The following is a 17,803-nucleotide window of genomic DNA, read 5'->3' on the forward strand; positions in this document are numbered from 1 at the left end:
TGGAGAAACAGTAAATGCTCCGTCTGTTCTGAAGTCAGCTGTCTGTCACTACAGAGTTCCTGGTCCAGTTTGAGGAGGACCGCTGGGACCCGGGCAGGTGGCAGAACTTGTCCTCTTACCCCGGAGACCTCAACTCAGTCATCCTGCAGCTCTCCCCCTTCGTCAATTACCAGTTCAGGGTCATTGCCATCAACTCTGTGGGCCAGAGCGAGCCCAGCCGCCCCTCGCCTCGGTACAAGACCAGCGGAGCGGGTAAGGAGAAACACGCACACACTCTCTGAAATCGTATGTGATCAAAGACAAGATAAAGACAAACACTTCAGAGAAAACCTCTGATCTTTAATGTTGGAATAAAACAGTAGCAGTCTTTCTGAATCTTGAGTTTGTTGTTGATGTTTTTCATGTGGTTACGTTTTCTTGTGTTAAAAAAGCCCCAGATGCCATTCCCAGAGGCCTCCGAGGGTGGGGCTCCAAGAAGGACAACATGGAGATCACTTGGGAGGTAAGATATGTGCAAGTCCAAGTCAGGTCTCGTACGGTTTAAATTAATAATAATGAATGACCCAACTAATGACCCTAACACTAAAACCCTCTAGCCCCTCAAACGCAGTGTTATGGTAACCTTATGAGCCAGTAACATTAACATTACATGGTCAACAATAAGCCTGTAACCTAAACTTGCCTTTAGCCGACGCTAATGATTATCCAGCAGACGGCAGCGGAACCTGGAAGAATTTTATACTCATAACAAAGCCAGTCCAGCACTGGCAAGCAAACACTCGCATCTTTTCAAAAATATATATTTCAGCAAACTCCATCTAAAAGTTAACATACCACAAAGCTGACGATAATAGCAAGGCAACGTTAGCTAGCTGATGCAGGAGCTAAATGTGTTTTCTAACTTGATGGACCTATCTGGGTGCGTTTTAAGGTGCCTATTTTCATACTGCAGACGTTGCATTCGCCGATTCTTTTGTTTCGGCTTTGCGTGAAGTTATTAAAGCCAAAAGATGGCTAATGGCGCTGTAGCAGCTGCAGGTGATGTGCTTGCTATGGTGTCATCTGTGGAGTGTGCGCACCAGATGCAGAAGGTTACACGCAGATGGTAGAGAATGACATTCAGCTCATAATGTTTATGCGCCAAAAATACAAAATAAAAAGATTGTGCAAAAGTCCCAAATCTCAAGTCTGAGTCAAGTCTAAAGTCACATTTGTGTGCGACTTGAGTCCAAGTCTGAAACTTGAGTCCCCAATATCTGGATAGATGCATATAGATGTACTGTTATCCATTGTAATTTATTACCAATACTGTATTGTGATCATGGATATGTGGAAAAAAATCTATCTATTAGAGTAGCATGAAATATGTGCTGATGATATTGCTCAAACACAAAGTTTTCATTATCTGATCACTATAAACGTGGCCCAACACACGACTCTGACAGTGAACTTGTTTTGGTTTTCTTATATTTTTCAAGCCTCTGCTTGATCTGGAGAGAAACGGTCCAAACCTGCACTACAGCGTGTGGTGGAGGCGGAAGGATCAGGGGGAGGGGTGGACTAACGTGACCACGGTGGAGTCCAAATATGTCGTCCAGAACACAAAAACCTACGTGCCTTATGAGATCAAAATCCAGAGCAGGAATGAGTTCGGATCAGGACCCGAGTCCAATATGGTCGTCGGATACTCTGGAGAGGACAGTGAGTTGATACTGGACATCAGTTTAATGCAAATAGCTACTCTGGAGTAATTTCTTGTTTTCCCAGCACAAACTGAACCAATTATTTACACACTGTGTCCCCTTTCTGTGTGTTCAGAGCCCACTGATGCTCCCACAGACCTGCGCGTTTCAAAGGTCGACAGCACCAAGGCGAACATCCACTGGAAGTCTGTGGACCTGAACTCCATCCTGGGGGAGTTCAAGGAGTACAGAGTGAGGCTGGATGTTTTTTTAATGAGCTCAGACTAAAGAGATGGTCTAAAAATATTTGACGATCCTTCACCTGCACTTCTTACCCATTAACACCTCATTTCCCCTTCTGTGTCTCCCAGCTGTACTACTGGCGTGAGTCCAGTCGGGTCCCTGGTCTGGTGGTCAGTAAGGAGAAGAAGACCAAAGGTTTCTACAGCACTGCGGCCGAGCCGTCCGGCATCCTCAGCGACCTGGTGCCCTACTCTCAGTACAAGATGTTCATGGTTGCGGCCAACAGCCGTTTTGAGGGTCCGCCCAGCAACACGGTGGAGTTCACCACCAAGGAGGGAGGTGAGGACGCAGCGTTCAAAGCTGAAATATGACATCCTGGAGAGACATTCAGCTCTTGTGTTCTGAGCCAAATATAGATTGTAATGCTTCTGGGTCATGAGGGATTATGACAAAAACACATTATAATGCAGCATCACTGCATCAAAGAGAAGGGAGGGGAGCACAGGAAGGCTTCCAGTGTTTTGAATCCTGTGTGCTAGTGTACTGCTTGCTGCTATCTTTGCCACAGGAAAACAATTTTTGGACATGTTTTTAAACAAATGTTTTTAAATTGTCTTCACATCCTGACAGAAATTAATAAATTAGATGCTGTAAAAAAAAAAAAGAGAGAAAAACTTTGGTATCTCTGGCCGTTGCAGAAATAGTTGGATAGCTTACCTGCTTACCTAAGTGCATGCTGTCTCTGCACCCGTTATGCATGAGGGGGGTCTCTTCCATAAGCTAAAATAACAATCTAGTCACGAAAGAATGGTTGTGAAAGGTAGTTCTTTAAAGGATGAGTAGTGCTGTATCTTCATTTACTGTCAGCTATAATATTTAAGAGTATCACATCTTGTAGGGAACATGATTTGACTGCACACTTAAGATAGAGATATTAAGGCACTATTGGAAGGGATGTTTGCATGAAGCTAGAGAGCATCTAGTGGCCATTTGTGGTACTGCATTGTAATGCCCAAGCTTGGTGAGAGCAGCCGGTGCATAATATGTTTCTTCTTCTCAGAACCCTGAACTCTCTCCTGTTTCTTCTCTCTGCTTAATTTCTTTGTGTGACTTCGTGCCTGTGTTTGTAGTGCCGGACGCTCCCAAGTTCTTCCGGATAAACCGCAGAAGTTTCGACACCATCCACCTCCAATGGGACAAACCTCTGGAGCCAAACGGCATTCTGATTGGATACCAGCTCAGGTACCAAACAGGTGAGATGCCATGATTTGTCAAACCCCACGTAATCACACATTTACAGTGCAAAGTTTTAAACCTACTGACATGGAGCTTTTTGTTTCTTGCTGTGGTTTTTATGCCAAAAAAGGTCACATAAAGGTCACTCTCAGTTAACGTTTTTTGGCATTTACTCAAGAATTAAGAGACTAATTATGTCTAATGGGGAAAAATATGAAGTGAAGATTTATAACCTAAGAGTGTGACACTTTGGGTAGTCAAGGTCCCTGTGACCCCATGTCAAAGAGTTATTTTATTACATCCAGTTTGTTTATTTATTTCCCCCCCTGTACATTGGTGTACCATTGGTACAAGTTAATAGCTGCTCATCAATGATTGACACCAAGCTAACCAATCCGCCCTCATGTGTGTCATTCTTCTGTGAATGTGTGTGTAGTCAATGGCTCCAGGGTGGGTCGTCCCCAGTTGGAGACGTTCCTTCCTAACGTGTCAGACTTCACGCTTCGCCTGCCGGACAGATCCACCCGCTACAAGTTCTACCTGTCGGCGCTCACGCAGGTGGGAGCAGGGGAGGTCTTTGCAGAGGAGTCGCCACACTTCGCCAATGAAGGTGAGTGCTTCAATCTTTGTTAGAGAGACAAAAATGAAATCAAAATATGAATTGCTACCCACCATTTTTCTTACATTTGTTTTAGCAATGAAAAAATAACAATGATCCAAAGCTTCATGTTGGTCCTCTGTGTCAAAGCACTCTATCGTTGTACAAACACTATTAAAAACACGTCAATACTGCTTCCAGTTTCCAGTTTAAAGTACAGAAGAAAGATTCTGGAACACTGAAAGGCAAAAAGACTGAAGGATTGGATTATGATAGCTGTGTACATAAAAACATTCCTCGACTGTTTTTGACTGGCAGAGACTCGAGTCTGGCCTTAAATAGATAATACACAAGTTTTAGTTCAGTCAGACAACTCATGTTGTTATAGTTTGAAAAGTTAATTGCAGCAGCAGAACACAGCTTGGCGTCTCGGCTCCGACCTCATCACTCCTCGCTGATTTATTTTACATGCAGAGATTGAGGAGTGATGAGATAATATCTTAACCCCCTATTTGGAGCCTGCAGGCGGATGCTGGGGTGGTGGTGGGGCTGAAAGTAAGAGTGCAGGACTGGTGCAGGGCAGCGATGGCAATGACAGAGCAGAGGGAGAGACAGGAAATCTTGCAGCTTAAATAGACAGCCAATTGGGAGGAAGTGTTTGTCAGGTGATGTGGAAGTGACGTTTATCAATTATTAAATCAGTGCAGCTCGAGTTGTCTGCCTGAACTAGCTCGCAGGCGTCGCCCCATGTGTTAAAGTTCTTCATTTCTGACACAGGCTTTTGTCACTGAAACATCCTTAGCTGTGTCACAATTCAGGGGCTGCATCCCTCGAAGGACGTATTTCAAGGCTGATTGCGTCACAGCGTTGCGGCGAAGGCTGTCCCATTTCGTAGGCTCCTTCAGATGCGGCGGACAAATGTGTCCTCCTTTTCCCGGGTCACGAAGGATTCATTGGGTGCATCCTTCGCGGCCCAACATATCCCAAGATTCATTGCGCGCCAATTCAAATGAGATGGCGGACTCTTAAGCGGCCGAGGAATTCACTTTAAGTGTAAAGTTTATGGTTTTTCAACTGAAGAAACGAAAGGGGCCTTGAAACTACAAATTATCTTTAAAGTCATAGGTTAAGTTACATGACTTCAGTTATGTTAGCTAGTTCGCCAGCTAGCTACCTACTGCTAGGCTTCAGGAGCGGTGCTAGCATGTGATGCAAGGATAAAGGCAGGAACAGCTGGTGAAGCAAAGAGGAAAATCTCTGTTCGGCTTATGCGGTTTACGCAGGCTGCGAATGACGCATCCTTGTCTAGAACTCTAAGTAGGTGACAGGAAACTGGACTTTCACTCTGCTGCATTGTGTCCTCATTAAATTACACAATTTCCAGCTCCCCTTCTGTGCATGGGAGCCAGGTCGGTTTGAAAGTGTGCCTACAGTAAGAGAGTCTTTGAATTGCTTGAACCTGTGTGTTGAGGGTAGAGAGACATAGTATAAGAAAGTCCTTCAGCTGAAGCAGGCCTCTTTGTTCGGGTATCAGATGCTAATAGATCTGGTCTTTCTCCGATGGACCACTTTAGGGGTATACTAACATGTTCATGCACTTGAATTTGTTTAAAGGGTTGTTTCTCCAAAATGTAAACTTTCAGTGGTTTGTGGCCATGTTGTGTTTTTATGTCCAGGTTTTTGAGACATCTGTGACTTCAGTTTTAACCCCGATACAATGAGGGTAAATGGATTTGTTTTGTTTTGCTCACACAACAGTAATTGAATTGAAAAATAAACCAGCGACATCTCTTTTGGGTTTAGTGACCTTGCAGCTTCCTGTAGAGTAATTCACAGACATCACTGGGTACAAATGTTACTGGGGCTTTGAAATATGATGATTTTGACGGAGGCAGATATCCCAAAACTTGGACAGATTTCACGTTTGGATACCATTAATGGTAAGTGAGAATATCTGTTATCCGACCTGTCAGCCGCTGCTCTTCCTGTTGTCCTTCTTAAACCTCTCCCCTCTCTCCTGTCTCCCCTTCTCTTTTTTGTCGGCAGAAAACTTTACTGACACTACAGGGCTAGGTAATGGGAAGCACAGATTGTCTGCCTGTCGCCTCTACCCACCACTACCTCCATATCTGTCATTTTATCCGTCCATCCAAGCAGCAATGCAGTCCACCATTATTTTTAATACACAAATATCGTCTTTAATACAAAAGTACCATTTAAGATTCCACAATGAAACAATAACAGACACAAACTAAGGGGCTGAGGCAGGGGTCGACCAGCAACTCCTGTGTTCTGCAAGCTAAAATTTAGGTTTTTTTCAATGGAGTCTGGTGACCTTGATGAGATCAAAGTTAGTTTATGGTAAGAAAAAACAAATCACATTTACAATAAAGGTCTATCTCTGCGGGGATCCTCTATGTAATGCTGTCAGACTCTTGAAATAACAATCAGCACTTTTATTGGAGTTACTTTGATCAGGCGTATTTGCCCAAAGGAATCGAACGCAGCCATTACAGCTAAGTCACCACTGATGGCTGAGGCAGTCTATTGAACCAGTTCTAAAACAGTTTGAACCTACCATCAATTTACACACCATATATAAGCTCTCTGAGTGGTACACCACAGGAAGCTATTCCATGACCTGGTAGTGTTCACATTTTCACACAATTTTCTCGTTAAGAATTCACTTTTGTGTTCAAAAAGATGTCTTTACATCAACAGTGTTGGTAAACAGTTACCTGTTCATTTACAAACGACTGTTTTAAAGAGGATCAGTCACATAAAACTAAAACTAATGAATCAAAAACTATTTTGCCAAAGTATTGACGAACAGAAATGCCAAATATTTGGATAATGTATTGAAAAAATGAAAAGGGGAAAAAAAAGTCAATTTTAGTTTATTAAAAAACAGTCCATTACATCTCCACTGATACAAAACAGGCAACATGTCTGAAGCTCCAAGTAAAAACAGAACAGTCTGTGTGTTTGCTGTTGGACTGAACTGCTGTCTCCGCAGTGTTTTTCTTTTTCTCTCATCCTTTCACCTGCCTGTCCGCCTCTCTTTATCCCTCCATCTTCCCTCCATGTATGAAGCTGTTGTTTGTCTGCAGCTTTGTGCTGTCAGGGATTGAAGAAGCCCGATCGACACGCTCATCGGCTTTCAACACAGAGGTTCCCGTAATGACTCACACATGATGTAATTGCCATATAGAGCACAGTTATATGAAAACTTCACACACATTCTAACTCAATTCATGCTCAGCACTCACACCCTTCTGTAGAATCCTTCTTCGGACAGTTTGCATTCATGTTGACCTTTGACCTCTAAACTCTGAGCCAATCCCTGATGGTGCACTTTTTTCCATGCCAGCTCACAGCATCACTGCGTCTACTTGTCTGCCACAAGCAACTAAGCAACTTATGTTTCTTTAATCATTCTCACTGGATACAGTGTCATGAGGCTGCTGCAGCTGTGTGCGTGTGTGTGTGTGTGTGTGTGTGTGTGTGTGTGTGTGTGTGTGTGTGTGTGTGTGTGGTGCTGGAGGAGATACACGTCCATGCATCAGAATGTAAAGACAGGGGAAACATTTTGATGAATGATGCGACTATAACAGTGTGATTGGGATCAAAATTGGCGGTTGGCTTGCGCTCTCACTCACTGGCTTAATCGTCTTGCTTCTGAGCCTTCATGTCACTCTGTCGTCTTCGTCCATTGCTTCTGTTCACCCGGTCAGTTGTGCATACAGCTCTGGGTAGCGCAGGTAAGGTGACTTGAAGCTTTTGGCTGATCTGGCCTGTCTCACTGGGCTGTAACGGCTCATACTGATGTTTCTACCATCCGTCCTACTTTCTGTTTCCCTGGCACGGTGGTTTGAGGGCATGCTTGGCATCGAGCCTGCTGATACAAGCATGCTGGGCGGGGTTGGGGCTGCTGTACGAGGGAAATGTTTGGGTTGCATGGGGGCATCAGCCGTGGGACCTTTCACTGGCTGGAGATGACCTTAACTTCAAGGTACTGTAAGACTGAACTGTAAGTGTGCTGCTCCCAGCCTGGGGAGGGCTGCAAATCCACAAGAAGGCCTCATAGTTTCACAGGACAAGCGCTGGATGATTTTACATTTGGATTATTATTTTTATTTTATTCTTCAGTTTTTAACAGTGTAATAGTGAGTTTTGATAGATGCTAACATTATGTCAATAACTGCTTTTGAGAAACATCTCTCTGTCTCTTAAAACTGGTTCATCTCACAAAAGAAGCTAAACATCTTGAATGCATCAGTTCACTCAGCCGTCCAAGAACTTATTTAAAAAACAGAAAAGAACTTGAGACTACACTATTTTTATAATTGCCTCCAAGCACAGGCAGACACAAGTGGCTTGTTTTGCTACAGCTTTATTGAAGGCTTCTCCTCCAAATCCACTGTGAAAACCACACACAGTAAACAAGACATACGTAATAACAAAAGTAAAATATAACAAACAAAACAATTACCCCGTTGGCTACCTAAGGGAATATTCTTTTCTGAGGTGCCCTGCATAAACTTTTAGTGGAGCGGTGAAGTCCGTACTTGCTGTTGCTTGCAGGTGATGCGAGTCTGACTCACACGAGAGCAGCCCAACGAGACTTGGAATGTTACTTCAAAATAAAAGCACCACTGCTTACATAAACGAAATAATGAATAACAATGTATTTGTGAGATAATACTAAACTTAAATACCAACCCAAATAAATTCTCAGTTTTTACATTAATAAGGTAAACAATACAATGGCAACAATTACAATTTTTATACATGAAACAGTCTAAAGTCTAAAAAAATAAATAAAAATAAAACAAATAAAAAATAAAACCTGTATTTAACCAAGTATTTAGAATCAGTGCTCAGTACTTACTAGTTTCGGATACCCAACCGGGAACACCCCACAAGAGCTGCAGTCTTGGAGATGCTCTGACTCGGCCATCACAGTTTGGTCCTTGTCAAAGACGCTCACATCCTTACACTTACACCAGTTTTCTTGCTACCAAAACATCAACTTCGAGGACAAAATGTTCACTTGCTGCCTAACATATCCCACCCACTGACAGGTGCCATTGTAATGAATCAGTGTTATTCACTTCAACGTATCTGCGTGGCAAAAATACTTTAAAATGTTCTAAAAAACAAAAAAAACAAGCCAGAAGTGTCATTGCAGGTTCTACCTCAGTATAACGCCAGTGGATCAAATCAAAGAGGTGCATCGCTTCTTATTTCCATGTGGCTAAAACATACAAAAGACAACTTTTTCTGACACAGTGGGAGAAACCAGGTGTTCTGGCCATTGTCCAAGTTTTCTTGACCTGATCTGATGCTCGGGCAAAACTAATTGGGAAACACTACTATAAGAAAATCTAATTAAGCCTGTAGTACTCAACATAACGAGCCCCTTTGAATCCAACAAAACTACATGATGCAATTAGCTTATCCTGCCTTATCTTAAAAACAAGGTAACTAGTTTGCTCCTAAAAACACAAAGTACCTACTCATCTGTAATATACACATTACATGTTGTTATACCGCACTGGTCGTATTGGTGGCCGTGGAACCTTACTGTATGAAGTGTGGGTGGTGTGTCCTAACAGAGATGAGAGAAATACCGAATTGAACATTGCGACTATTTATTGGATGATGATGATGATGATGATGATGATGATGCTGATGATGATGATGCTGATGACAGTGATGAGTGCTGCTGCTTCATTGGGAATCACGTGTTTGTTCCATTTCAGAATCATCAACTCTCTCCTGTTTGGGTCAGTGTCTCCGACTGTTTGATGTTTCTGGTGCCGTGTCCTTAACCCTTTGCTCTCTCCCACCTCCTCCCCCTGTAGTCGAGCTTACAGACGCCTCCTTGGCTTCAGAGTTCACTCCTACTCCTCCTCCTCCCGCTCCACATCCTCCTACCACCATCGCTCCTACAACCATTAGTACCTCGACTTCTACAACCACGACTTCGACTACAACTACTCCTTCTACCACCACCACCACTACGACCGAGGCGACCACTACCACCACTCCTCCCGTGCCGGTCACCACCAAGCGTACTGATCAGACCGTGTTGGGTACATGCTGTTGTCCCATTGTGGTTTATACTGTCTCTCTAGAGTTGTAGTCGACCATGAATGGTACATATTGGATATCAAAAAGACTTCTCCCACCTGACGAAACAGGAAACTACATCAGAGCTGCATTCCAATAAGCTGTGCTGTACCTGCTGTACAAAAAGTGGGGATTTTCTTCAGAATATTGGGATGTAGCCAGCGAATATCATCCTGGTCAGGAGAGAGAATCCATATTTTTCATTTATTGATTGGATGTTGATAACTGTAAAGTTCTTGGAGAGTAGCCTTCAACAGTAGGGTGATGTGGGTAGCTAATTGTTTGTGAGATTGGCATCGGTTTTTTTTTACTTTAAGGTTCAATTAGTCCACTCCAAACCAGAAGTACAAACCAGAAGAACGTCCCAACGACGTGTTTTGTTGTGGGGGAACTTCCTGTCCATGAATATATTAAATGTACTTCTGGTTTTAGAGTGGATCAATCCTGAACAAAACGGTCATTGTAGTTGGAAGACTCCCTTTAGCGCTAGCACCATGCATAGGTCTAAATGGAGCCCTGTGTGAGGTTGTTGTAACTGTCCCCTCTCTGCCCTTTGCCCCCTGACCTTTAACCCTTTACCCCTGACTTCCCCTTGTGTAGCGACCCCTGGGCGGGACATCTGGAATCTGACGGTGGAGTCTAACAGTAACTACGCTAACGTCAGCTGGAGACACAACTTCCCGGCCGGCAGCAGCGAGTTTGTGCTAGAGTTCACACTGGACAGTAAGAAACCAGACCAAGCCCATCTTGAGCTATCCAAACCTAAAGCTACATTTGAACCTAAAACAACCACAAAGCCCAAAGAGAGGAAGCAAAGATGTGGCCCTTATTTCAGGAAGCGAGGAACACACGTAACAAGAAAGATGTAGATGAACTGACAGAGTCATGGCTAAATGTGAGAGGCTACCCCCTTTAAAAATAAACTCTGCAAACATTCGTCAGCTCATCTCATACACTGAATATAGGAAGTGGATGTAACTGTCGTGGCGTCACCCATTGGTTGGTGGACATTCATTTTAAAGCCTAGAGTTTGCCCTTTTGGGTGCCGCCATATTTGTTTGTGACCATATCTGGACAAGAAGGTTGGTCAAGCATTGCTACATTTCTACGGTGATTGACAGGTTGGAAGGGTTTGTCAGTCACAGGTAAGCCATGCCTTGCTTTATTGTTTATTTTACTCTAAATAGGACCATCATTTACAGAGTAAACATCGTGCTGTATTGAAGAAAAACTTGGAGCTACCAATCAGAATGTGGGTGGAAGGTATGATTTGAGACGTAGGATAGTTTTTACACAGATTTCCATTCAATAAGTCACCTCTTTGTAACCAGTGGAGTCACCCCCTGCTGGCCCTGAGAAAGAATGCAGGCTTAAGGCGCAACCTAAAGGCTATGTCCACTTCCTATATGCAGTCTATGGTTTAAATTCGGCAGAATTACTACTTTAACAAGCCCTCCAAGTGTTTAGCTGATGTGTGTCCTTGCTTACCGTTTCCCAAAACAATCTTAATAGAGCGCTCTCTCAGGAAGCCATTTTCTGACAATATAAACAGATCATTAAAAATAATCGGATGTTGGAACAAAAGCAAAGCTAGATGTCATCAAAGAAGGGGAAGGAGAGAGGAAATCAATCAGAATATCTTGTTGTTGGAGTTACATTTGTAAGAGAAACACAGAATCGCAGCAGATTGCCTTGAACAGTAGCAGCTGCTCTGTCTGCCTGTTTTTTTATCAATATATTTATTAATGATGTGATATTTGCACCTCATGGCTGTCGTCCCAGTTTGTCTTTCTCTCTCGTACTCTTACTATCTCTCTTTTGTCTTTACATGTTGGAAAATGTTGACCGTCCTCATGTCACTAATAACTCCCTGTTCAGCGCACCATCACAATGGTTTCCTTTCGACATGCTGCCTGGCTTTGAATGGCTCTAGTTTACATGTGTCACTTTCTTGGCCATCAACGCTTCCATAATCACTTGCTTTTGCTTTGGATTGAGCACTCTTGAAGCCTGTTTTTATAAAACACATCATCCCTCCTTTTCTGGGACTCCAGAGCTGGTTGAGATTGGCTAGCCTGGCACTTGTTGGTGTCCAATTATTGCTTTCTACCAATTCAACAGTCTGTGATCTTTGATCAGGTATTGAAAGAAGGGAGGATGTATTTTTCAATGTATTTGGGAAGTGGCTTTAGTTCTGAATAATGTCTGAATGTGAACAGAAACAGAATGGGGGAGAAGGAGGAAGGAGAGGGAGGAAGATGAAACTAATCTCACAGCCCCAACGCTCCCACATATCACCTGTTCTCCAAGTTTGAATGCTTTGACTTTAAGGAAGAGTGGCGTTGAACCCCTGACACTCCCCCATCTACCTACATCATCCCTCCTTCCTCCCCATGTCTCTCTGACTGTTACTCAGGAGTCTCTGTGTGTCTGGGTTCAGGTGCAGGATGAATAATAAATGAGAACGTTTGCTGAGGGAGTGGAGCAGGCTTACACATGGGCAATCATTTGTACATGCATCAGAGCTACAGCTTGATCTCACAGAATGTTTGACTTTAGCTGATGTCTTTAAATAACTCACTTTATACAGTGAAAGTGAGTGAGCTGCTTCAATTTAATCCAGAGAGTAAACAAAGTTTCCCAAACTTTGCTAATGTTCTCGCACTAGGAAATCATTTCCACAACCCTGATCCATATGACAGAAGTTATAGGCCATGGTTTAACAGCTTCAAATGACACATACAATACATCACAAAAGGAGCAGCATTACTGTGAATGTAGCACAGCAAACGTTAGCAGGAAAACAAAAGCAATATATCAAGATAAATCTATAACTTTCAGGAGTCTCAGTGAAGTTCTTACAACTCATTTGAATCTTTCTTGCATCAGACTGAAAATACTAATATTGTCATGTTGTACTTTTTAACATTATGTATTTAAAAGGAAGGCATGTCTTCTCTTGTGTCTGCGTTAGATGTCTGGCTGGTTTAAGGACTCGCTTTAACAGCATGGCGTTGGAATGACTTTGTTGGATAACATCAGCCTGCTGAAGTGGTTGATAGCATGGTGCATGACGTCACCACCTCCTCTCACTGCACTCAGAGTCATGCTCATAGCTTGGCCATGTCATGACCGACACGTCTTTCGGCCAGAAAGACGCAGAGTGTTGCCGCTGGTTTTTTTGTTTTCACCTGGTGGAGAAAAGTGTGGAGCTGTGTTTAATTGAGACAAACAATGCTTTGCCACCCAAGATCCTGATACTACGCAAGAACAAGTTCTGTTAATGATCAATTTCAAGTCTGTCTTATCAAAAAGGTGCACAGTGGCCCATTAAAGGGAAGTTCAGTTGTGTGAGACACTGAGGGAACACTGATCCCTCTTTTCAGTTAGTCTAATTTACAAGCCAACACATCCAAGTGGGGCCAACATGGGTGATACTGGGTAAGGTGGGCTTCGACTGGGCTGAGATTGGGCTTATGGGTTGGTTGGTGTTGGGCCCAACTTAGGCAAACCAAAATACAAATGGGCTACAAACTACTGGTCCAAAGTAACAAACCTAAATGTATCTGGACATATGTGTTCAGAGAGCCGATGATAGTCGATGATTTTAAAAAATGTGTATTTGAGACCCATTTTTGACCCAATTCATGGCCACAAGGAGAGAAACCCGAGACCGGTACTGGGTCTTGCACGTTTCTCTGTGCAAACCAAGGGCTCTTGGCTCCCCCTTGGGAATTACACGTAATGATTAAAAGACCTGGGACTCGCAGTTACAGAATGCGACCCCACTTGGACTCCATTGACAGTAATAAAATGTAAATCCTACTCTGAACTGCTCCCGGGTTGGATCTCAACTAGTCCAAGTAGAGCCGTGAAAACCTCTACTAGAAATTGGCAAACCATTTGAACTGCAATCAAAGATGGTACAAAGGCCAGATTCATTTCTGACCCTGTGTGGGGCCCATCGAGGGCCTACACATGTGGTGCTTCCATGGCCCAAGACGGGCCCAACATATCAGAAGAGGTACAAACCATCTGGGCCCATCATGGATGTAAGGGTTGTTTTTTCTCCGGGGGATAATGCCCACAGGAGATCATTTGTACTGTAAGAGAAAATTAAACGAGATTGTGTCAGATGAACTGGGCTTCTTACAGCTGCACCTCAAACATTGTGGCTAGAAGTATCAAACTATCACACACACGTGCTTCTATACTTTAAAAGGCGAATGACTTGGTTTGACTGGGGTGGGCACTGCATTGTAATCAGTCTCAATTCACTTCAGTCTCCCTGCAAAGCATTGTGATGCCGTGACCTTTGCTAGTGAGCAAAGCTGTTACTGTGGAACTCAGGCCACACCCTCTGGAGTGTGATTGGCCCCTCTCTTGTGTCTCCAAGGCGACAAGTCCGTGAAAGTTGTACCGGGACAGCAGCCTCCCGTTACAGTGGCGGATCTGATCGCAGGCGCCAAGTACCATCTGAGGGTTTACTCCCATGAGCTCAACAGCGTCAGCAGCAAATCTGTCACCTTTAAGACCAAACCAGGTGAGACCCCACCTGGCCAGGTGGAACAGGGGTTCCAGCCAGGTGGGCTACTCTGGGCGCAAGTCTGTTAGTTGTTGTATGTGCATTAACTCAGTCGAGGCTGGGTGAGTTATTTTGGTTTGTCTTCTGATAGCATGCATGAATCCAAAGGTAAACTGTGAGATGGAGACATTCTGTTATACTTTCTACACAGCTCACATTCAACCCCTGTTTCACATGACAAGACTTTGATTAGCTATGCTTTGAATAGTCACATATTGGACCTCCAGCTTTGATCTGAATCTGTACATTTTTAATTGAGTTTGAATTTGTTGCAACAGTTGAAGAATTGTGTTCTTGCAGGTTGTTCTGAAATCTTTCTGGTTGTTTTGGATGTTACAATTGATTTCACACCATAAACCTCCGACGCTTTCCTGATGAAAATGGACATTAGTATTATTATGGTTGGGATCCTTTGTTCAACATCAGCCTGAGTGGGGCAAATAGTTAGATGTTATATGGACCTCTGCTAAGCGCTCTGGGATGAGAGCAGATTTACTCACCGCGGTGCAGAAAAAAACACTCACTGTGCTTCTGTTCTTCTCTCTGTGTCTGTGTTCCCTGTGTGTCTCCAGCCTATAAAGACCCGGTCGACATAGCCACCCAAGGCTGGTTCATTGGCTTGATGTGCGCTATTGCCCTCATCATTCTGATCCTCCTCATCGTCTGCTTCATCAAGAGGAGTCGCGGAGGCAAATACCCAGGTAAGGCCCGATGCTGTACAACGTTCTCACTCCCAAGAGACATTAGCAACAGTATAATTTTCAAAATCTAGTCTGACTTTCAAAACACAGCTTGCTTAGAAACCTACTATGAAGATTGATTCTGATACTCAATCGATTACTGATGCCTCTACGTGACTTACAAAAGCGCACCATAGCAATCATATAGTTTAAATGCAGTGTCCATGGGGTCGGATTTTAAGTTTCACAGTGAGTACTATGTTAGATCATTAAAAGGAAGCAGGATGGGAAAAAGATAAATACTTCTACATGTACCTGGAAGGATCAGCATATAGGTACGACTTTGTTCACAGTGGCCACCAAAATGGACATCAAATTTAAGCTCAAAGAATCACACAGACATCAAACTCCAGATGAAAGTGTGTTTCAACCATCATTCGCCCCAAACCTCCACCCCAAGAGGAGTTGTGCGCTCTTCTTACTTGGTTGCTGTTGGGGTAACTAGATCATCATACTTTGAAGCGTTGGGCCGTTGACCATTCTGCTGGGAGTGAAAACTGGCGGGGAGTGTCAGACACTTTGATACACTTCAGAGCCATGTGTCAAACAATGCATTTCATTTTCAATCCTTAGAAAGGTAGCGTGGTTCGTCCAAAGCCTTTAAACTCAAGAGCTCTTGCATCGTGTGAATATCCTACTGTACTCACTGAAAAGACTATTCCCCAGAGTGAATTGTTTGTGTATACGGAATTGTTTGGACTCTCCCCCGACATGTACACTGTTGTGTATCTTTAAATGTTGCTTATAGTTATCATTTTAAAATATGACTGGTACTATTTGTATTTGGGAATGTTGTTGAATATTGTGTCACCACAGTTAATCTGTTCTTTGTTTTTTTCTGTATTTTCCTTGTTAATTCAAACATTTTCATGTGAATTTCCAAACTCTTCATGCAACAATGACACTGACCTGCAGTTTGGATTAAACAGAAATTAGAGCCATGTTAATGTTTTGCAGTTTCTATAATGTCTAGGTTGCAGATGCGTAACTGGTTTCGCAAAATATCTAGGTGGGTGCCAGTGTGTGACGCTTCAACAAACTAACAGCCAGTAATGTCAGATATGGATTTTAACAAAAGACAGCCCAAATAAACACGTTTTCAGTACTGACTGGAGCCCTGACGCACCTCACAATCCCAGCCCAGTGTTCTAAAACTGCTTCTTAACCACAGTTTGTGAGTGAGCTTCAAATTGCACTGTGTTCCAAATCTTTATCACTGCATGTGACAGCTGCTCAGAAAACAGCCACAAACGAATGGAAACTAGAGCTCAACCGATGGATCAGGAAGCCAATGTTATCCGGCTGATAAGGACCTATGACAAAAATATATGTATCATCGTACATGATTATATGATTTACCCAAACTGACAGATCATAAAAACAAAGCTTGTGTTAATGCAGAAATGGTGTCATCACTCAGATTGTCCAGCAGAGGGCGCACAGACTCCATAGTTTAGAAAAGACTAGTCTGATGGAAATGATAACAACAATATTAACAATAACAAAACAAAACAATATTAATGTTATAGGTATAATCTCGAAGATTTTCATTTAAATAAATGTCAGTGTCTAACTATCGCCAAATGAGGTAACACATGGTGATTGAGCCTATGGCCCACTGATGAAAGCCAAGCAGCGCTCAGAGAGTGACGTGTTTTCCATCACCCAGCAGTGGTTGGTCTGCCAGAGAGGGTAGGCGGAGCTAAGCGGCTGCTTTTCCGCTCTCTGCAAGTGTTGCGAGTAAACAGTAATCTACTATGGCTGAACAAACAAAGAAAAGATGGATGACTAAAGATACAACTTCAATTAAAGCCGCAAGCGGCGATGAACGGTCCCTCGCACTCGTGGCCACGTTGGGGCTTGTCGCGGCCGCGGGGTGTGCTGCAGACACAGGGTGCACCTGGGAAGCGGGGTGTGCATGAAGCACAGGATGTGCTGTAGCCACAGGCTGTCCACCAGTAGGGGCTGCTGTCAGCATCACCCAAATTCCTATGGAGATCTGTTCAGGCCGAGACTATAATCATGCATGTGAAATTTGAAGCTGATAGAACATTGTATGTGACAGGTAGTCCTGACTCTTGCCAGTAGGTGGCGCTATGAGTATGAGCGAAAAATGATTATGTAGACCTGTGCAGGCCAAGACTGTTATCATGCATGTGAAATTAGGAGCTAATCGGACAATCTATGTGAGAGTTAGTACTGGCTCTGCCCAGTAGGTGGCGCTATGACTTTGAGTGAAAAATGTATCTGTAGATGTGTTCAGGGCAGTACCCTCATCAAACCTGTGAAATTTGGTGGAGATTGGACAATGTATATGAGAGTTGATACAGGCTGTCACCAGTGGGTGGCGCTATAGGATTGGTAAGGAAAGGAGTGTGTAGATCTGTTCAGGGCGGGACTCTGATCAAGCATGTGAAATTTGGTGCAGACAGGATGAAGTACGGACGAGTTATCAATGCCTAAATGTTATGGCGAGGCATCATGGCGAAGGTTATATTCGTGGCGCCGCCAGGGTCACGCCCTCTGTTGTAACCTCACCAAGTTTTCTCACAGACCTTAATCAAGGTCTTAAGAGTTTCCTGAC

The 17,803-nt window shown here is 43.4% G+C and overlaps 1 protein-coding gene across 1 annotated transcript in view; it reads left to right on the forward strand.

The window, feature by feature from the left end:
- The window catches only part of nfasca (neurofascin homolog (chicken) a), a 60,058-nt gene that overhangs the window by 31,563 nt on the left and 10,692 nt on the right, over window positions 1–17,803 (forward strand). The window contains exons 17-29 of the mRNA XM_069678249.1: window positions 55–252; window positions 432–502; window positions 1,479–1,701; window positions 1,819–1,934; window positions 2,054–2,264; window positions 3,056–3,178; window positions 3,598–3,771; window positions 5,806–5,832; window positions 9,627–9,857; window positions 10,495–10,617; window positions 14,291–14,437; window positions 15,052–15,180; window positions 16,193–16,228. Of these exons, the coding sequence (XP_069534350.1) occupies window positions 55–252; window positions 432–502; window positions 1,479–1,701; window positions 1,819–1,934; window positions 2,054–2,264; window positions 3,056–3,178; window positions 3,598–3,771; window positions 5,806–5,832; window positions 9,627–9,857; window positions 10,495–10,617; window positions 14,291–14,437; window positions 15,052–15,180; window positions 16,193–16,228 (1,809 nt within the window). The remainder of the gene's footprint in view (window positions 1–54; window positions 253–431; window positions 503–1,478; window positions 1,702–1,818; window positions 1,935–2,053; window positions 2,265–3,055; window positions 3,179–3,597; window positions 3,772–5,805; window positions 5,833–9,626; window positions 9,858–10,494; window positions 10,618–14,290; window positions 14,438–15,051; window positions 15,181–16,192; window positions 16,229–17,803) is intronic.

Source organism: Semicossyphus pulcher, unplaced genomic scaffold (genome assembly GCF_022749685.1).
Source record: "Semicossyphus pulcher isolate SPU_LCO1_2020_fin unplaced genomic scaffold, fSemPul1.0.p SCAF_3, whole genome shotgun sequence".
NCBI lineage: Eukaryota > Metazoa > Chordata > Actinopteri > Labriformes > Labridae > Semicossyphus > Semicossyphus pulcher.